The 20,091-nt window shown below is 38.2% G+C and overlaps 1 protein-coding gene across 5 annotated transcripts in view; it reads left to right on the top strand.

Annotated features, from left to right (window-relative positions):
• The window catches only part of SATB1 (SATB homeobox 1), a 92,213-nt gene that overhangs the window by 48,129 nt on the left and 23,993 nt on the right, over positions 1 to 20,091 (top strand). For all 5 annotated transcript variants that reach the window (XM_054274032.1, XM_054274036.1, XM_054274033.1 and 2 more), the window contains exons 7-9: positions 73 to 527; positions 8,936 to 9,148; positions 17,399 to 17,554. In XM_054274032.1, coding sequence (XP_054130007.1) covers positions 73 to 527; positions 8,936 to 9,148; positions 17,399 to 17,554 — 824 coding nt within the window. The remainder of the gene's footprint in view (positions 1 to 72; positions 528 to 8,935; positions 9,149 to 17,398; positions 17,555 to 20,091) is intronic.

Below are 20,091 nucleotides of genomic sequence, written 5' to 3'. Positions count from 1 at the left end.
CCTTGTGAGGACAGTCAAGGTTGTGATTTTCAGTCTGATGTTGGCCTTTTCAATGTTTCTTTTCTGCTGTAGTTGAGATGGATAGTCTTTCTGAACTATCCCAGCAAGGTGCCAACCATGTCAACTTCGGTCAGCAGCCAGTCCCAGGGAACACAGCCGAACAGCCTCCATCTCCTGTTCAGCTTTCTCATGGTAGTCAACCATCAGTTCGGACCCCGCTTCCAAACCTGCACCCTGGACTTGTATCTACTCCCATTAGCCCTCAGCTGGTAAATCAGCAGCTGGTAATGGCCCAGTTGCTGAACCAGCAGTATGCAGTGAACAGACTTCTAGCCCAGCAGTCCTTAAACCAACAGTACTTGAACCACCCTCCTCCTGTCAGTAGATCCATGAACAAGCCGTTGGAGCAGCAGGTCTCAACCAACACAGAGGTGTCTTCCGAAATCTACCAGTGGGTCCGTGATGAATTGAAACGAGCAGGAATCTCACAGGCAGTATTTGCACGTGTGGCTTTTAACCGAACTCAGGTCAGTCGTCTTTTTTCTCATTTTTTTTTAAAGTCTAAGAGTCTCTTCTTTCTCTCTCTAATTAGTAATTGCCATCTTCTAAGTCTGCCTGGTCATTTCTGCCTGGTCTTGTCTCTTAGCTCCTCTGAAGGAACCATGCTTTCTTGCAGGATTACTGTCCATGTTAACCAAGTACTGAAATCCTCAGGGACTGGTTTGTGGAAATATCCACTGTTCTTACAGGAAGCATGGTTCCTCTCCAGTTGTGATGGTTTATGAATAGCTGAATTTCCCAGTAAAGGAAATGAACAGCTCTGTGCAGAGGTATTCACAAAGTCACCAACAGATTGCCTTTTGTGTTGTAGAGTTGTACCCGCTCTGACCACCTGCACGCACTGAACAACCTGGCTTCTTTCACAGGTGTACTGGAGATGGTCTTTTATCTATACTTGCATTTATTTCTATTATTTCCCCGTGAAAGTCCTAATAACATCTTTTCAGGCTTCTGAAGAGATTAAAAATTAAAAGCTTTATCTCTAGATCATCTACTCTCTTCATGTATTTTTGTAGTTTGTTGCAAAAGCAGTAGTTGCTGAGCTTGCCGGTGTCCACGTCAGAACATATACTTCAGCTCTTCAATGCAGAAAAAGCCAGCCCTAGCAAAGCTGATAAGTAACACTAAAATGTGTTATTTTTTACACCTGTTTTAGAAGCTAACCCTGTTATAATTTATTCTGCTCTATGAATTTAACTTAATGCCATGTTGCATGGAATTTAATCAAGCAGAAATTATAGAAGAAATGTCAGTATATTGAATGCAAATAATAAGATCTCAAAATTTTAAAAATATGCTATAACACAAAATAAAATATTTTTAATAGGACATTGTAAAATGGGAAATATGTAAAAAAGACATAGTTAAATTTGCTTTGGGTTCCCTATTTTTAAATAAAAAACACATACTTAGGGAACAATTTGCCCATGTAGATTATAGTATAACAAAAAATATTATCATTTGAGCTTCTCTTGAAACGTTTTTGTTTCTCCCTGCATAGCTTAGAGAATAAAAATTCTGTTTCATATGCTCTTGTGCAGGTTTGAATCAGCATGTCATTTATAATTGTTCCGAATTACTATTGCCTTACAATATTTTACAGCCTCCTTTAGCTAAAAGAAAGTAGAGTCATTGTGTGAATTCTCTGTAGGGCTCTGTATGTGTGTGTCTTTCCTCTTTAGAGGAGGTTTTCAAGATCTGGGCCTTTCATACCAAATTTCATTGCTTACGTGAACTCCTGCAAAGATTATTTACATTAAGCTAGGTCCAGGCAGTGTTAGTTGTTATATTTACAAATAAGGGAGTCTTGTTTCATAGAGTGTTTAAAAATTTAATTATTAATACTCTGAGGTATTAAAGCAATAGTAGTAGCTTCGTGTTACAGTGGTTTGCAGCTGCCATCTTACCTGGACAAAAAAGCCAAGCAAGTAATTAATAAAATAAAGTTTATTTTATATTTACTTCTTTCTAATGTTTGCCTAAAAGCACATTGTTTTATTTAAGCTTTCCCCCCTCTGAAGTGGTCAGTTTTTGTCAGCTAGTTTTGCATACAGCTTTTGGCGTTTCCTTTGTGCATAAGCAGTACTTGTTACCTGAAATACAAGGATGATTGGTTCTGACTGGACATTGAATTTATATGACAGAGTAGGAGAAAATGCTCTTTTGATGTGATGAATGCAGCTGTAGAAAAAGATTTCTAGTGCAAATACTGATTCTTTACTTTAATATTAGTATTATTACACTAAATATATATTAAAATATGTATTGCTATGTATTTTTCTTGCTACAAATGTTATTAAATATTCGTTTAAAGTTCAGTTCTTCTCCAGACTTTGTGGTGTACTTGGTAAAATGTGTTGAGAGTGACGCAGAACTGAGGAAACCCCAAAATGAACATTGAAAGTAATTCTCCAAAAGTGATACTAAAAACACCTATATATTTTGGCAATTTTCAATCAAATCTATTTGAAAGAACACAGAGTAGTATTCCTACGTCCTACAAATTGTTTTTGCTAATCAAGTTAGTATTCACAGTTACCTAGGAAAGATTTTGCAATATTTGTTATGTTTTGTGGCAAACATATGGAGCAAAAAGGAAAAATACTAGGAACCTAGAGAGGGTCAACATCAATTTTGCCAAGAAATATCTCAGCATACTTTTCATATGAAGCAAAGCCCCATTGAAATGCAGAAGAGTTTGTTGCGGGTGCATTTCACCTTTACAAACCTGAAAATTGTTAATTTTACCCATAGTGACAGCTAATATCCAATGGTAAACACTGGTACCAGCAATTTTTACATGAAAAATTTAAAAATTTGCTCTGTTTGCTGTATTTCTGATTTCCTCACAGCTTATTGAAGGATACATCACATTGAGCTAAAATTAGGATAGTACTTTAATAACTGATGCAGTTGAGGAGTTATTTTCTAATAGTGATGTAATATCCTAAGTTTTGGGGGGTTTTTGCTAGAAAAGTGAAAATGCTTGTTTAAATTCCTGCTCTGTTTTCTGAGATAGAAAGCTAACTCAGGCTTACCAGTGACATTTTTGAAACTGTCATAAGCATATTTGAGCCGTGTCCAGGGACCATATCATGCCATCAGTTTTTAAAGGCGTAAGAACTTGCTGAAATTGGTTCGGAGTTCTGTGCAAGAAAACCCTGGTGTCAAGATACAGTCTCAGATGAGGGGAGAGATTTGCTTTCAGTGTAAAAGTTAAGGAAGGAAGCAATCTATAAATTAAGAGTTATTTAGCTTAATGTTTAGGCAATAAAATGGAGTTCGAAATTGGCTGAAGATGCTTTTATTTTTCAGACTTATGCTCTACAATATGAATACAGAATTTTGTGGTGGTTTTTGGGTTGGAAGTTTCTCCCAGTGTAGTGTGGTAATTCAACACTTGATCCTAATTTTCAAGATTTTGTAATTTGGCTACAAAAATGTCAACTAGAAATATTTCCTATCTTTCCACAATCCAAGAGTTTGGTAAAGATATTTCTGAGAACTAGAGAGTATTTTTTTTTACTATTACTAATTATCTATAAAGCTGAGAAAAAAATCCCTTAGGTACACCTTAGAAGCAAGTCCTTAAGAAAGAATGTGACTTTAATATGTTCTTGAATAATTTCCCCCCACCTTAAGTTCCAAATGGTAGTTTCAAAACTGAATTGTCAGGAATGTGCTTTGTAAACTTTAATCAAGGTCCAGATGCCTATAACTTGAATGAAACTTTCACATCTATACAGGCACAATAGGACAACTGTTGCAGGGAGCAGACGTAGTTTCGGCAGATGGAATTTCTCTATAGTCTGCCTAGGAAGTCTTCAGAGTACATGCAGTAGGATCTGAGGTTTTGCTTGTCCTTCAGCAGTTGTGATTCCAACTCACTGGATGCAAAGAAACAGGTTGAATCCTGTTAGCACCTCCTTTCAGCGCACTGTGGAAAACTCTGTTGAGTTAGTACTTGTGCTGGCAGATCTGAGTTTCACCTCAAGCAAGGTGTCCAAAGGTCTCCAGTCTGCCAGGATAATTTTGGTAAATTGAGATGCTTATGTTTCAGTTGCCAGTTCATCAAAATAATAAATATAATATTTCGTTTTAGCTGATGTCAGTGCACTGTGCAGATACCTCTACTGTCCTGAAAGAGCAAGTTCCCTATTTTCTTGTGCTTTGCAGGCTAGAAAATGATCAGTTGTTGATCAGTTTGCTGCCTTGGGTAGCCCCGAGCAGCCAGGGTGACAGTGAAAGAGGCATTGGGGTAGCCCCCTAAAGTGTGGCGCCACAGGCCCCTGTCAGCAGAGAAGCTCTGCCTGCTGTTTCAAATATTAAGTTAAAGTGGGAGTTTAAACTCTTCTCTGTTTTGTTCTTAAAGCTGGAGTGCAACATCAACATTTGTTGGGCTGAACTGCCCTCAGAGCCCTAAACAAATAAATAAACTCCTCTCCCATTTGTGTTGTGTGTTTCTAAATGTTAGCATGAGTCAGGAAGCGAAAGGCTTGAGTTCCCACAGTCGGACATTTGACTGGAAGGTGCAGCTTAGCCTGGTGCATGGCAGGGTGACGAGCCCGCACTGTGCGACCAAGGAGTTATGTTAGTCATGGCTGTGGCTGGAACTGGAACTGGGGGCTGCCTCCCTCTGTTTGTGTACACTTTCAGCTGTAAGGTTTGCTGCAGGGACTTGAGTGCTGTTACACAGAGGTGACCTCATGGCTCTGTCTTTATGAAAGAAGGAAGAGTGCTTTTTGCTGCTTTTCTCTGTCTGAACTTTGATACTTTTTGCCACAAGTGATGGTGTTTGATTGGAAGGTTTTTGAATATTTCTCAGTGTTTCTCACTTTTCTCTCTCCCTTCTTTCTACTTGAGCCCCATGCTTGTTTAAAATATTAGCTGCCAGGACGTACTGCCTTTCATTCATGTATAATGCCTTTTCTCATATGTGAAAACTTCTGTGTATTTAGGACTGTGCTCATGCTAATTCTGGGCAAATGCTATTTTGAAGGAGAATGCTTGGATGCACTAAGTGGCTCTGTGTAATTGTAAAACAAAATCTAAGTTTACACAAGCCACCTTCTCAGGCACTATTTTTTTTTTTCCTTCCACTTTATCTTTGGCACACTTTATTTTCCAGTAAAATGAAAAATGAAGATGGATTATTCAAAATTGATAACAGTAATGGACCATCATGTAATGTTTTATTGAATTTGAGTTCTGTAAATTATGTGGTAGAGAGAAATTTGCCTGCTTAAGTATAACAGAAATTGCCACTGTATTCATATAATTCTTCATAGTGTAATTTAAGAAAAAGTACACTATCCATATCACCATTGAATAAAAGGTAAAAAGGTGCTATTACACTATCATGACAGCTCTCCTCTTGCTACTAAGCGACATAGATAAATGTGTCTGCTTATAACTTACTTGGCTAGGGTCCAGGCTTGGAAGTGGAGTTTGGGAATAATCTTCCACCTGGACATGGGATAGGAGGGCCCTGCAACCAAGAGGGATAGTGTTCAGGGATGTTCTGCGTGTTTTGGGAAGGTTTGGGCAAATTGCATGTTTCTTCTGGAAGCTTTGAAGTTCTATCACACTGATAAAAATCTATTTGAATCAGTGATTATGTTCAAGGAGGAGACAAACTGGGGGCCAGACAGGCAGTGTTTTTGTTCATATTGGCAGACACTTTAATTTATCTCCATTTTTAAAGAATTTGTAATGAGCTTTTGAAAGCCTTGATAATATTTATTGAACATTTTTGTGCCATTAGTAATGAATTATACTTGTGATGACATGTAAACTTGTCCTTTTTTTTTTCCAATGGAACCTGGGAATATTTAAAAAAACACATTTCCATTGCAAAGGGAATAGAAGGGAGGAACATTGATGAGGGCTCTGAGCCTAACAGTGTTTATAATCTCTTTGCAAAACAAGCTTAGTTTTTATGCAATTTGAGGTACAGTATCAGGAGATCACACCAAGACTAGTATCTTGGAAAACCAGTTTAAGCCTGGTAAAATGGACAGTTAATCTCTCCACATCAGCACAGACCAGAATGTGAGAGCCAATGTTTTCTTTCTAGGATTTTTCCCATTGTACACCCTGTCTAACAACTTTTAGCTAAAGTTTTGTGCTCAAAAATTGAAGTAGTAGCAATGAAATAATATGTGAAGCAGGCAACCTGTGTTCTAAGTCTGCCTGCACCTGGTGCTACATCTTCATTTTCATGAGTTTTCCTCACATATTCTGACCTTTAGGTTTAGAGCCTAGAAGCAAACTCCTCCTGCCTTCTTTCTCTGTGCTCTGTCATCTCCCCTCCTCTCCCTGCATTGCTACTCTCTGCTCTGCTCTGCTCCCAGGTCAGAGTCATGACAGTGATTGGGGAAGAGAGAAGAATGAATACTTAGTGGCATTTCTGATCACCAAGAGGTGTCCCACAGCAGTGGAAATGCTAAAATGTTAAAAAAAAAAAAAAAAGAAAATATTAATACCATTTTCTTTGTTTACTTATTTCACTGAAGAGGGAAAAGTTATACAAGAACACGAGCCTTTTCTAACTTTTTTAGCTGCCCACTATGTGGCTAAGGCTTATACAAGCAAATATTTTCTATTATGGGCTAAATTATTTTTTAAGGACATTTTCTGTAGCTGACAGTGGGGTGGCTTTTTGTAAGGAATCTTCTCTCCTGACAATGATCAGTCCACTTGAGTTTCATTTTTCTTGCTCATTTATTCATGGAGAGGTGTCTCCAGCACAGAAACAATCAGAAATCACTGTTTACAACTACCTATATGGAGATGAATGATGTGAGCTTTGGTCTCTTCTGCCAAGTAACAACAGGGTGAGAGAGAATGTTCTCAGGTTATGTCAGGGGCTGTTTAGATTGGATATCAGGAAGAATTTCTTCTCCAAAAATGTTGTCCAGCACTGGAACAGGCAGATAGGGAAGTGGTGGAATAACCATCCCTGGAGGTATCTGAAAGACATATAAATGTGGTACTTGGGGACATGGTTTAGTGGTGGGCTTGGCAGTGCACAGTTAATGGATGGACACAATGATCTTAAAGGTCCCTTCCAACATAAGTTTTTCTATTATGTTCTCTATGTCCTGTGCTCTGCAGACAGCTTTTCCTTGTCTCCAGTAGAACAAAATCATTTTGTACCTGCTCTGGAGGTGGATTGTGTAACCCTACCACTAACAAACACTGTTAACTGTGGATTTGAATATTTAAAAGTAGAAAAAACAATAGACACGAATTTATTTGCCATATTTGCTAATAAGTAAATTTATTATTAGACTAACCATTAAGAAAAAAAATTAAAACATGACCCAAATGCCACTTTTTCAGTAACTTATTTATTTACCTTCTGCGAAATTTCTGCCTGGATACCAGAAAACAGGAGGGATCATGAAAAGTGGTAAGAAAGGATCCCCCGAGAGTATTTTTTTCTATCCTCCTCCTCTGAAATATTTTTCATGCTGAATGCTGGAAAGATTGTTGGGTTTTTTCCATCCCGTTTCCCCGTTACACATGCAGGCACAGGCAGGGCCATGAGGACCACCCTGGCTGAGGTGTGGTGGTTGGTACCTCCGTCCTCATCGCCCAGCAGGGAAGTGCAGAGCTCACACCCACACTAGGTGGGGCCTGGTCCTGCCTAAGCACAGCTGCTTGAGAGTAGTGGCTTTGCAGCAGCACCTCCCTAAGGGTCTTTTGCCTGATAGGATAAGACCTTTGAGAGACGTGACAACTTCCACAGGTGCTGCAGGCATCAGACTTCCCAAAAAGATTCCCTTGGCCATATCATTCTCTTGTACCCCCTTAGGAATATATATATTCAGTAAGTATTACCTATCTTAGTTTTGACTTTTTATTGTTTGCTTCCCTCTCTCTATTTACCCCTTCATTATCCTGAATAACTTACAAAAGTTTGTTAGGAAAATAAACGTTGGGTTATCTTATTCCTTGAAATTCACGTGTGTGTTCCCTTGTTGCACTATAAGTAAGAGAGCCTCCCGTGCCAACCCTCTCTCTTTCCCAGCATGGCAACAATATTTATTCTGAATAGTAGTTCACATCTGCTTTTCCAAAAGTTACCTTTCTTATCACCATCTTGTTACTCCAAGACAGCAGAGCCTTTTGAATGACATATTTAAAAGGAGAATCTGGCAGGGAGAGATGTCAAATACCTGTTGACACTAAATATAAATATCCCAGGCAATGGACTGTTTGAGGATTAGGGTTGTCCTGATGAAGAGAGAGGAAGGTGCAAGAAGAAGGTGGAACATGAGGGCATCCAATGAGTTTCCTCACTCGTTAAACTCCAATATGCAACTCTTAGAAAGAAATACTGACTTATAAAAAACATGGCTCTGAGTCAGTGAAGTAGTATTTGAGAAACGTTGCAAGTTTATAGTCTCAGATTAGTTGTGAAATATCACATCCTTTCAAAGATCTATTTAAGTTGCTAGAAATGTGAAATCCTTTTTTTAAGGTTGGGTGTGCATTTTGCCTGTGAAGCCTGAGAACCCCCCAGTGTATCTCGCTTATCCTTAATGTCTCGTGATTATCTGTGGACTGTAAAAAATATCATGGCAAGTTAAGCCAGTAAAAGGAGGAAGACCTATTAGGAAGATTCAGTTTATGTTGTATTTAAAACAGGTGCTTAATAAAATTAAGGGTACAATTGAGGCTCTCTTCTCTGCTACCTGAAATGCCATTAATATAATCCTATGTGGAGCGAACTGTGCATTTGCTGTTCTCATTGCCAGCCCAGTGGTAAGAAGAACAGGGACTGATAAGCAATGGCTTTGCAGAGCACGGTTTTACAGACACTCGCCTAGGCTAACTCTGGAGCCTATGTTTTCTTCCTTCCCTACAGGGCTTGCTCTCAGAAATCCTCCGAAAAGAAGAGGATCCCAAGACTGCCTCTCAGTCCTTGCTGGTAAACCTTCGGGCTATGCAGAACTTCTTGCAGCTGCCGGAAGCAGAACGAGATCGAATTTACCAGGACGAAAGGGAAAGGAGCTTGAACGCAGCGTCCGCCATGGGCCCGGCGCCTCTCATCAGCACACCGCCCAGCCGGCCTCCACAAGTAAACTGCTCTCTCTGCCTCTGGGGTTTGCTTCTTGTGCTCTCTCTCTGTCCTGCTGGGTGAGACCTTTCTGAAAAAGAAGAAACCTTTTGCTGTCGCACTTTTTAAACATTGGTAGAATCATTACTTGCAGTGCATATTGCAAATTAAATTTAGGAAATATAATGGATGATAGTAGCACTTTATTACTACCTATTTTCTAATTTTAAGATAAATTCTATCCTTTATGGTTCCTACAGAATTTTTTGCTCATTTTATTGCGGTACAAGCTTTACTGGGCATGGATGATGACAGCTTATAGCTGTCATCTTACAATTCTTAGGTTCTTAATGTTATAGCTTCAGATAGGAATTTTGAGGGATTTGGACCATTAAACTGAGAGGGAATAAAAGCAGAAGTGTGAGTACCTTCTAGTGCCTTAAAAACTATTTTTCCAGAAAGCAAACAGGTAAAACTAAAGTGATAGGGGAAAGAAGATCCTGTCCCATAATGCTGGGCATGCTTTTACCATCTTGAGCTACTGACAACTGCTTAAAATAACAGCTTGCTATATCCATTGCTCTGAATTATTTGGATATGCTCATTAAAGCTTCATGTAGTATCTGCTAAAATGAAACTCCTATTGATTTTTCTAAAATTTATTTGATTTAATTCTTCAAAAATTACAAAGTTTGATAGAGTGGGATCAAGAGATTCAATGGTGCAGTCCTTGTGTCGATCAAGGAAATTCTGATGCTTGTTTTAAGGTACATGAGAAATGCATGTGAGCAGTAGGAATGCACAGAATTTCCACAAAGAAACATGGTTCACTCCAAAACCTGTATATTTTCAGAAATACTCTGCGTTGCTCTGGCTCAAGGTTGTACTTATGCAAGGAAAATCCAAACTGATCTGCAGATATGTGGTAATCATGCTGTATACACAGTCCACTTTTGCTAAACAAAGCAAAGCTTTGCGATTGTGGGAATTTTGTGATGGGTGATTTTTTTGAGAAAAAACAGCAGGTTTTTGTTATCCAGTCATAGGCTTGTGACTGTGACTATGTTCTATACCCGTTCAGAATGCTATAAATTCCTCTTGAGATTATTTTTCTAAGTTACCTTCAGCTAATGGATACTAAGAACCACACTAAAGTAACGAATAACAAAATTGTAGGAGGGAGGACAGAAGATCACCTTGACCTGCTGCAGCACTTTTCACAAGAGAAGAATTTTTTACCAGAAAAAACAGGCTGTACTAATGGTGTAGTTTTGTTATCATAACTGAGTTTAGTCTATAAAATCCACTATAGATATTCTTCAAGATAAAGGACAAGAATCTATTTACATAGGGATGCTTTTGTGGGAAATAGTTAAATAGAGATAACTGTGTTTAAAATAACATTTGAGTTTGTTTTAATATCTGTACCTGCTCCCACAGCCCAGGTAATTCAGAGCCAAGGCTAACCCTTCTTCTTAACTTATCTCTTTCTGCCAAGGTAATGTCTCACTCTGTCTCAAGTGGTCTTGGGCAATTTCACAGCTAAAGAACAGAGTTAATTACAGGACCTTCCTGAAGGATGTCATGTCAGAGGTAGTCCTTGTACTGGTTTTAATTCACACTTTAAACTGTATAAATCCCTTGCAGCCAGAAAGAAAGTGAGACTAAGGGGTTTTCTTAACTGACAAAACATACTGTAAGTCCAAATTTGATGGGAAAGGGGGGCTAAATCTATCTGTCTCTACTGTGCTCTTGTTCATAATTACATTTCGTTTTTTTAGTGTGAGTCAGGAGTATAGTTAACCTAATTGCGACAGTTCAAAGTGGAAACAGCATACGTTTTTGTTTTAATCCTTTTCAAAAGGAAAGCAAGTTTAAAAGGAAACATTATAGACTAATACTTGAGGTCTACAGAACAAAGCACTTATTTTTCCAGTTGTTGTGCTGTTCTCAGTCATTCAGCAAAACACACACATTTTCCCTAGTGAATAGATTGAGAATGTAGAAACCTCTGAGTTGTGATTCTTTGTGACCTTGTTTCCAGAATTCCCTACTAAAAACATCTGAAGCACTTTTCACCTGCTGCTAAGTGTTCAGTCTTAAGTTTGAAAATTGAAATATCTGTGTTGGTAAGATAACTACAATACTTGGTGCTTGAAATAATAGTGAAATTGTCCTAGTTGTAACACTGGCAAGTATAACTTTACAAATCACAGCAAAAATAAATTACAGTCAGGATACTGCAAAATTTTCAATGCAAACTGCTACTGTGATACCTCCTGCAAAATATCCACAGTTTATTGAATATTTGATACTAAGGAAATAAAACTACTATCATCCTTACTACTAAATTTATTATAAGCAATTATTTAAAGATCACTTTGCAGGAATACAGCATAATATTTTTCCAGCTTGACTGTGAGCTTCTTGGATAACCATTGAAAGAGAAAACAGACCGTTTATCCTGACAACAGAATTAACACAAGAGCCAACATATTTAATATTAAATCTTTAGACCAGTGTAACGTTTGAAACAATTAAACTATGAAACCATGAAAAATGGGAGCTAATATGCCACACATGAAGGTTTATTTTGCAATTGCAAGTTATCAGTTTCGGAAGGATGTGAAAATAAACATCCTGAAAAGGATCTATTTTGCATTTTTGTGTTGCCAACTGGTGGCCAGACAGTAGAGCAGACTTAACCATTTAGCAGCTGAGCTTGTTCTGTGTAAATTTTCCATTCTGTTGCATGCAAAAACAGAAAGTGTGACCTTGGAGGTCTGATTGGATAGTAGGAACTCACCAAGCATAAACCCTGGTGCCTGAGTTAGAAGGAACAGTGTTGAATTTATCTCATTTTTACAGCATTCTTACTAGTTGCTACTTGAGCTAATGTATCTGGATTGGTTCCAATTCTTTTTTGAAATCCTTTAAGAAGCTCTTTGTCCCCGTTACTTCTCCCTTTCTCTCTGACTTAAACAAAATGCAAAATCTTACTTTTTTTTTTTTTAATTGAAATCATTAGCCTCTAATGCATGAGCTTTTGGGATGCGTGTATAGCCCTCTAAGCTGGTCAAGTTGTAAAAGTCTGCTACTATCTTCCACACTGGTGGACTGAGCACAAGGAGACGGCGTGCACAAGGATTTTTCCTTTGGACGTTGTTCGAGTTGCTACCCCTGGGGCAGAAGCCTGTCTGTCAGGCTGTTTCCTGGGGCACTGGAATTTATAAGTATTAGCATCTCCATCAGGTAGGTACTGCATGGAGACATTTAACCTCTGCAATCTAGAAGGAAAGGAAAAGGTCCTTTCACGTTCTATTTCTTTTAATCATTTCCCCGCACTCTTCAACACCTTCGTCTTGCAGATCACCCCACAAAGGCCCTTCTGGGATATTCCTAGGTCAAGTTGAGAGAATGAGTCTATTGCATGTTACATGGAAATGAGAGAATCTGGCGATAATTTGGAGGATGATGAGGTGCTAGGGATGGCCTTTATGTCTCATCAGGACAGTTTGGGATGTGAAGGGAAGATGACTCCCCCTCCTCTGTATGGTTTGTGGGAAGGATAGAGACAGGTGGCCAAGTTACAGATTTTCTTTTCCAATATATTCTGCTTAAAGGTTTTTAGCCATCCTGCAGTTACAAACACTTCTTTCCCAAGATAAGTAATCTCCATTTCAGCCGAGCCAAGGAAGAAACCTTTATGCCACTCATATTCCCCAAAGAAAATTTGTTTTAACCCTTGGGGCCCATCATCATCCTGTGTAAAATAGAGTACGTGTAATGTCAAGAGCAGAATATTATTTTAACAAGGCAATGTTTTAAGAAGTAGCCAAAATCTTGCATGAGTCATGGTTCTAGGTACTCATTGACCAAAACCTTCAATTCTTAAATACAATCCTGGCCTCTCTGACTGCAGATAAATTACAAGTTTAAAGCAATATCATGGGTTGGGTCTCAGAGATAGGATGTTACTCTTGAAAGAATGATATCTAAGAGAGCGCTGCTTTGATGATGTTTGAGGAACAGTGAATCTCCATTGCAAGGAGTTTGGGATAACACCAGCTTCCTTGAAACTTTATGGTGGAATCCTAGTCCCACATGCATGTGCCATGTATCGCCACCAGCAAAATTTTTATTTTCAAGTTGGCAAAATTTTAGATTTAGGTTGAAAATCTTTGTGCCAAGTTGCATTTTAATGAAAGTAAAATGAACAAAATAATAAATGCAATCCTCTCCTCCCACCCCCACAAAAACCACCATGGAAGAGAGTTAATGGAAACCCTGACACTTAACTATAACTGCACTTCCAGGCGCCACTGTAATAATGGAGTAGTAAACCTTGTCCCGATAAAAGCTGTTCTGAAAGCAACAGCATTTATTGTACCTCCTCTGCTATTTGCAGAGCAGAACTGAAAAGTAGTTTGTTTTGCCTGGAATGAACTACTTTATGAATTTTAATGTACAATGTAATATTAAAAGCTAAACCAGGATTAAAGAAGATTTTTGTTCCCAAGCTAAAACAGTAGTTATGAGAATGTGTTATATAAGATTTTTTTGTTTCAGTTTCGATGGGGAAGGAATGAGCTTCCATGTTTGTGAAAACCTCTTCATGCTGGTTATTCCTTCTATGACAACTTACCCTTTTTTTGGAAAACTGAATTAATCCAGAACTTCTTGCTGCTGTAATCAGTCTTATTTGATGAGAAGATATATCTGGGTAGGCCAGGAGGAGATGGATATGTTATTTTTTTTCAAGTATTCTTAGAAGACTAGATTGATTGGTGATAGGAAGATGGCCAAATGAATTCCTGATTCTCAGTGTGTTACATTTGTAAAATAATGCTCCCCTCTTCAGTTAGTATTTCCAATATTTGGTTACTGTCAAAAAAAAAAAAAAAACTAGCTGATCTATGGTTTCTTTCCTAAACAGAAAACGTGGCTGTAGGTGTGGGTGGGGTGGGAGGTTGTGCTTAAGTGTGGATGAGATGAGAGATTATATTTTGTTTTGTTTTTCTCTCCAAAATGAATACTTTTTCCACCTCCTCTCTCAAGTCCTGGAGTTGCACCATTGATAGCTTTTTTGTTTTCTGTTGGGTTTTTTTGAGGAGGAGGGTGTTTTTTCAACCCAGCTTCAAACAGCCTCTGTCTTGAACTCAATTCTAAATTCAACACAACAGCCTAGATGCTGCTTATGTATAAATTATGAAACAGTTATATGTATGGATATTCTCCAAGAGGTTAATTGACATTATTGCATGGAATTCATCAGACCAGAGCAGACCAATAGTAAGTCTAGACCAGCCAGAGTCTTCACCTGATCTTTGAAGAGAAATTATTAAGACACAGGAAAAGAATTTTTATACTTGGCCAATGAAGTGAATTGGAAAGGGAGAGGGTATGATGAAAACCACAACTCTTGGTAATCCCCAAACCATCATTTTATAACTTTATGACTTTATTCCCCTGAAGATCTTTGGGCTAATACTGGTTTTTGATGCAGATATTAGTGTTTTCTGAATTCAATTAGTGTTCCCTGATTAAATATCAACAGAAGGCAATAGGAGTTTGTTTGTTTTAACTTTGATGACATATTAGATGCTGTTGAATTTATTGTACCTGTATAAAGATAGATGTGATTTGCAAACCAGAATGAGGATTTTCAGTAATTCCCTGGGTTAAATGCATATCCGTATTAAATTGGACACTGAGAAGTGTGGACCAAGTAGCATAGTTTAAATTATGTCTACAGCATGGGTGTGTGATGGCTTTTGATGGTCTGTGTGTTCACAGCTCAGTTAAGTGATCTGTGAAGTACTGCTACAACATGAAGCTGTCCTTTGAAGCTCAGGAGCAATCAAAAAGGCAGTGTGCTTACCGAAGAGACACATTTTGATCAAGATCACAAGAGGAAAGTGTTTTCTTCCCAAAAACTTGTGTATGCTGGCTGAATACCTTCATCTTTTTGTCTTCCCCTTGGGTCTTTCAAAGATTAGTTACAAGTTTAAATTATTTTGGGGGGAAGGACTGAAATTTGTTTCCCAAAATTTAAACCCAAGGTTCAAGAAGGTGCCTTGATAAAGCCATCACTTTTTCATTCTCTAATTTAGCTTAGGCTGATTTTTACATGCACAGAGATAAGTCTGTCTACGGTTGTATGTTTAACATCCCCACCACTTGTCAGTTATTTTCTGGCACATCCTTCTTATTTAAAAGTTATAAAATTGCCACTGATTTTGTATTTTTAAATTATTTCACTGTATGGTCTTCAGGAGATGCACCTGCTCTTGCAGCCCTGTACTGATTTGTCAGGTGTGAGGCATACTTTTTCCTGCTCTGCAGTGGGAAGGAGAGAGTTTCATGGTGCTGATTCTCCCTCCCTGCTGCCAGGTGCCTCAAATGTTTCTGAGCAACCTTTGGTCCAGGCTTGGCCATCCTCTTGTGCAATGTGGCTGGTAAAATGTCACACTACAGAAAAGGGTATGGCTGTAAAGTACTAATTGTTTTCAGATGGAAAAAAAAAATCATATTGTTAACTGTATGCCACATTCTGGGATTTTTCTCCATTTCCATTTTTACTTAGAACCCTTGTGCTAATGTCTGCCAGAATGGGGGCAAGGAAATGCTTGTGGACAACTTGTCCTTCTGAAGTTTTGCCCCTTGTAGTTAATGGCCATGTGTTAGCACAGTTCCTGAAAAGCCTGATGGACAAATCATGTTCAGCAAAAGTGGCATGCACTCCCAGTTTCTGGACTAGATTATTTTATATTAAAAGCACTATGGATGATAGCTAACACAAACTGAGGATGGCATTTCTAGGAAAAAATGGGCTGCTGATTTGCCTAAGTACATCTCTCATCCAAACCCTTTGACTCCCATATTGTGAGACCTGTGACATATGCAAGCTCATAGAGAGTGAGATTAGAAGATGAATTATCATGTTGTCATGATTTCCTTTTGAACCTCAAGGGACTTCAGAGCACAGGAAGAAGCTGACTTGCACTGGATCAAACTGATAGTGAAAGTGTGAGTTTAGGCATGTACTTAAGAGTAGGCTGAATCACCTTCTGGAAGTGCCAGGCTCTGTCCATTAGACCTAGAATTAGGCTGAATGACTGTCTTCAACTAGCTGTATAACTTTAGAATAACCAAATTAATTCAGCTCTCAGTAACCTCTGTATGAGTCAGTATGTTTGAATTGAAATCTTAAGGTTTGATTTTGTTTGCATCATCACCTTGTGGGTTCTCGGCAGAAATCCAGTTTTCCTTTCCTCTGACCCACTTTAGGATTAGTGGCCCATTAGGTCCACTAATCTTGAGCAAGCCTTGCAAGAGTAACTGCTAAAGACAGACGTTATCCTAAACTACTGAGAATATTGTAGGATAAGCTGAGTACCTGCTGATTTTTTGTACCTCTCAACTGATATTGCAGAAACTGCAGTCTAACCTTGGTGGGATGATGCTTGGTGTTGAAACATCACTTCCATCATTTCCAGAGGATGAAGGAAAGGATAGTCTCCTGCACATCATGTCGCTACTGATGTATTTTTTTGTTGTTTTTCTTAATGCTGCAGATGCAGCATAAAGGTGGTACTGTAATCACTCTGTCTTGTTTACATGTTTGGTGTTTACTTAATCTGGATTGCAAGAAGAGTAAATATTTGGTGTATGTAAGTGAAATACAATTAGAATCAGTAGCTTTAAGAAAGTCCTATCTTTGTTTCATGGAGTGGTTAAAGTATGCATTATTCTAAACTGTCTCTTAAAAACAGCTTAAGAATCAAACTGATAAGATAAATTTTTAAAAATTCAATCTAAAGCCACAACTTTTCAACATTATCATGCATTTAAGTGTACTGGGCATAAGACAGGAATCAAGATATATCTGTCATATTTCTATTTCATTAGAGATTCTTTTATCTTGCACTTAAAATTTTTACTTAATTTGTGTGGGGCAAAGAAATCATGTAAGGGTTCACAAGTCTCTACAAGACTGTTTGACAGGTTTCCACCTAATTTATGACATTGAAATTTGCAGTGGTCTGTTAATGGTAACTTGAATTTCAGATGCACCTGTTACAATGCACTGAATTTTCCTGTTTCCCAGTTGCTGGAACTGTAGATAACTTATAATATTTATTCTGCAAAATGCTGAAAGAATATCAGAGAAAGATTGGATAGAAGGAATAAAATGCAAAGGGGAACTACTTAGGGAGGGAAAGAGAGGAAATAACTTTTTCATAATGAAAAATGTCTCATATTTTCTAGGTCAAAACTGCTACTATTGCTACAGAGAGGAATGGAAAACCAGAAAACAATTCCATGAACATTAATGCTTCCATTTATGATGAGATTCAGCAGGAAATGAAGAGAGCTAAGGTGTCCCAAGCACTGTTTGCGAAGGTTGCGGCAACCAAAAGCCAGGTAAAATTCCCAGGGCTCAAAGAGCTCCATTTCCTGTGCAATTATTCCCCCAGATCAGTTTCTATGTGAGTTTAAATAGGTAGCTGGGTCAGTGTATCAGCTCAGTACAACAACTCAGAGCTCCTTGCTGAGTCTGAGCTAACCTCTGGTTCCCCAGAGAGGGTAGAGAAGCAGTTTCCTGAGATGTCTCACTCCCTTTTCCCCACCAGCCAGACACCTTCCCTGTGTGCCCGTGGATCTTGGTGTGGCTCAGAAGGGATCAGGTTCATCAGTTCTCAACTGGTGTGGATGTGGCAAAAGCTGTGGTCAAGATCTGGGTATTGCTGCCAAATTCATCTTGAGGCTTTGGTGTTTTGCAATTGCATGTGCTGCAATGAGGAACGCTGGGGTGCTGGTTTTTTGCAAAAAAAAATTTAGTCAGACCCACTGGTGAGACTGGCATGAGAGGTGGACTGTCCAAAAAAAAGAAAACCAACAAAAAAAGGACCCCAAAAAATTTCAGTTATACAAGTTATAGCTGAGAAAAAAAGTATCATTTTGTCGAACACAATGTCTGCTTGGTTACCTGCTTGCATGCATACATATATATTGCATATTCAGTTTTAAGCCTTTGTTTTGTGGTTTCCTATTCTGCTTTCTTTAACTGAAGATTTTCTGTCAAGTTTAGTGGCTAGAGGGAAATCAGCGGGCATTTGTTGGCTGTGTTTATCATAAATGACATGTCTTCTGAGAAAGATCACTGGAGTATGCAAATGCATTGATTTAAGTGAGAATGTATTCAAGAAGTAAAGGAAAAACATATAGAAAAATGAGAAAGGTATAGTTATACAAATGCTTGAAAGATATCAAGTGTTGAATTTTCATATTAGATTAAGTGTTAAATACACTATCACTACTTCTTTATTTTTCTAAAATTACTTCATAGAAAAATTCAGCATCTTCCAGGGAAAGCTAGTGAAGGTCAGTTAGACTGATGTTTCTTGGGCAATCAGCATTTTAGTGCTGGTTTTCTTTTTAACAAGGCTTTAACTTTTGACTTCTGTGCTGTTCACATTTTGGAGTTCACTTCATAGTACAGAAAGGATGTTGTCTCTTAAGTTATATGGTGTAAGGAGCATTTAAAGGGATATTTTGGAAATGTTGTATCAAAATGATTAAACTCAAGCTGTGGACTGTAAAAATTATAGCTTTATAGGCCACATGCCTGCCTACCCTTCAATCACTGTCAAAGTGATAATTTCAACAATAATATGTTTCTTTTATTGTGGGATTCTAAACACCAAGTGCTGTTTAAACATTAAACTGAATTGTTTATGTTAGTGCTGTACTCAGTGTGTCATACATCAGGCCACTATAATCTCCCATGGAATGTAAAAATTCTGTCATGAATCATGGCTTGTATATCGGAAATTACTGTAATTTTGATTGGAAATTACAGAGCTCTTGAAATGTTTCTAATTATGATAGAATGTTACAGCAGCTTCCAACCTGTGTGCTCCTCAGATGTCTTTATTTACATGTCAAAACTTGGGGTTAGAGAACTGTCCGTTTTCTGCACCTTCCCCTTTCCACTGCATTCTTCTGTAAAGCTAAGGTATGAAGCCAGTCTATCAGCCCACATAATTTTGTTCTAATCTGATTTGTGCAATAGTGCATTTGTTTAAGTGCAAAGCCTTAAAATTTTTAGGTGGATCAGCTCTTTCAGTGCTGACTTTCAGAGGGACAGGCAATCAAAATGAAGCCTGAAAGCCTCCAGAGGATTGCAGGGTTAGTTGAGCATTGATATAAAATCTAGATTCTTGTACAAACCTTGCCACTAAGTACAGAAAACAACATCAAATACATAGTTCTTTTCCATTTTACTCTGGTGATTATACCTGTGTTCTCAGGGGTTATTTTTCCCACCAATTTCAGCAATGTTAATTTATGTGTCTAGCATGCTTTCAGGTCTGTAGTTAAATAAAGTGTCATTTGTACTAGAAAGCTGCTTTGCAGAAGCAGCCTCCTAGGTAGATTAGGATGTGCTGGGTCTTCTCAAACTAGCTGACTGTTAGTAACCCAATTAATAATCTTTCAATATGTAGCACTGCCACCTATACTAAAGGAGGTGCATGTAATGTAAAAGATCCTTTATTGGAGCTCTTCAGTGGTACAAGTAAACATTTCTTGGGGCAAAAAAAGTCTCCCTTGCACAAAAAAGAGGCTTGTTCAAACATATTCTCTAAGAGAACCTCTCTTGAGAGAGATCTCTTTCTGATATTTTTTTCAGTTTGGAGATATTGGTTCCATACTCAGAACTGGAAATCCTGAGATAACCCAAGTTGTAGTGAAAAGTCTGAAGGACTCATATTAGAAAATGATGTGTTGATTAACATTTTTGTTTTTAAAAACTGCTAAAATTGAACATTATTGATTTTATCTTATTTTGGATATAAGGACTTAATTAATTTTGGAGTGCAGTCTGGAGTTGTGATGTAAAACTATATGTGACCTAAACCAGCTCTGTGAGGGGACAAAGGCCTAGAAGGCCTTGCCTT

Source organism: Melozone crissalis, unplaced genomic scaffold, assembly GCF_028551555.1.
Source record: "Melozone crissalis strain CALT ecotype California unplaced genomic scaffold, PUWL_Pcris_2 ptg000016l_1, whole genome shotgun sequence".
Taxonomy (NCBI): domain Eukaryota; kingdom Metazoa; phylum Chordata; class Aves; order Passeriformes; family Passerellidae; genus Melozone; species Melozone crissalis.
This window is presented reverse-complemented; position numbering and strand designations above follow the sequence as displayed.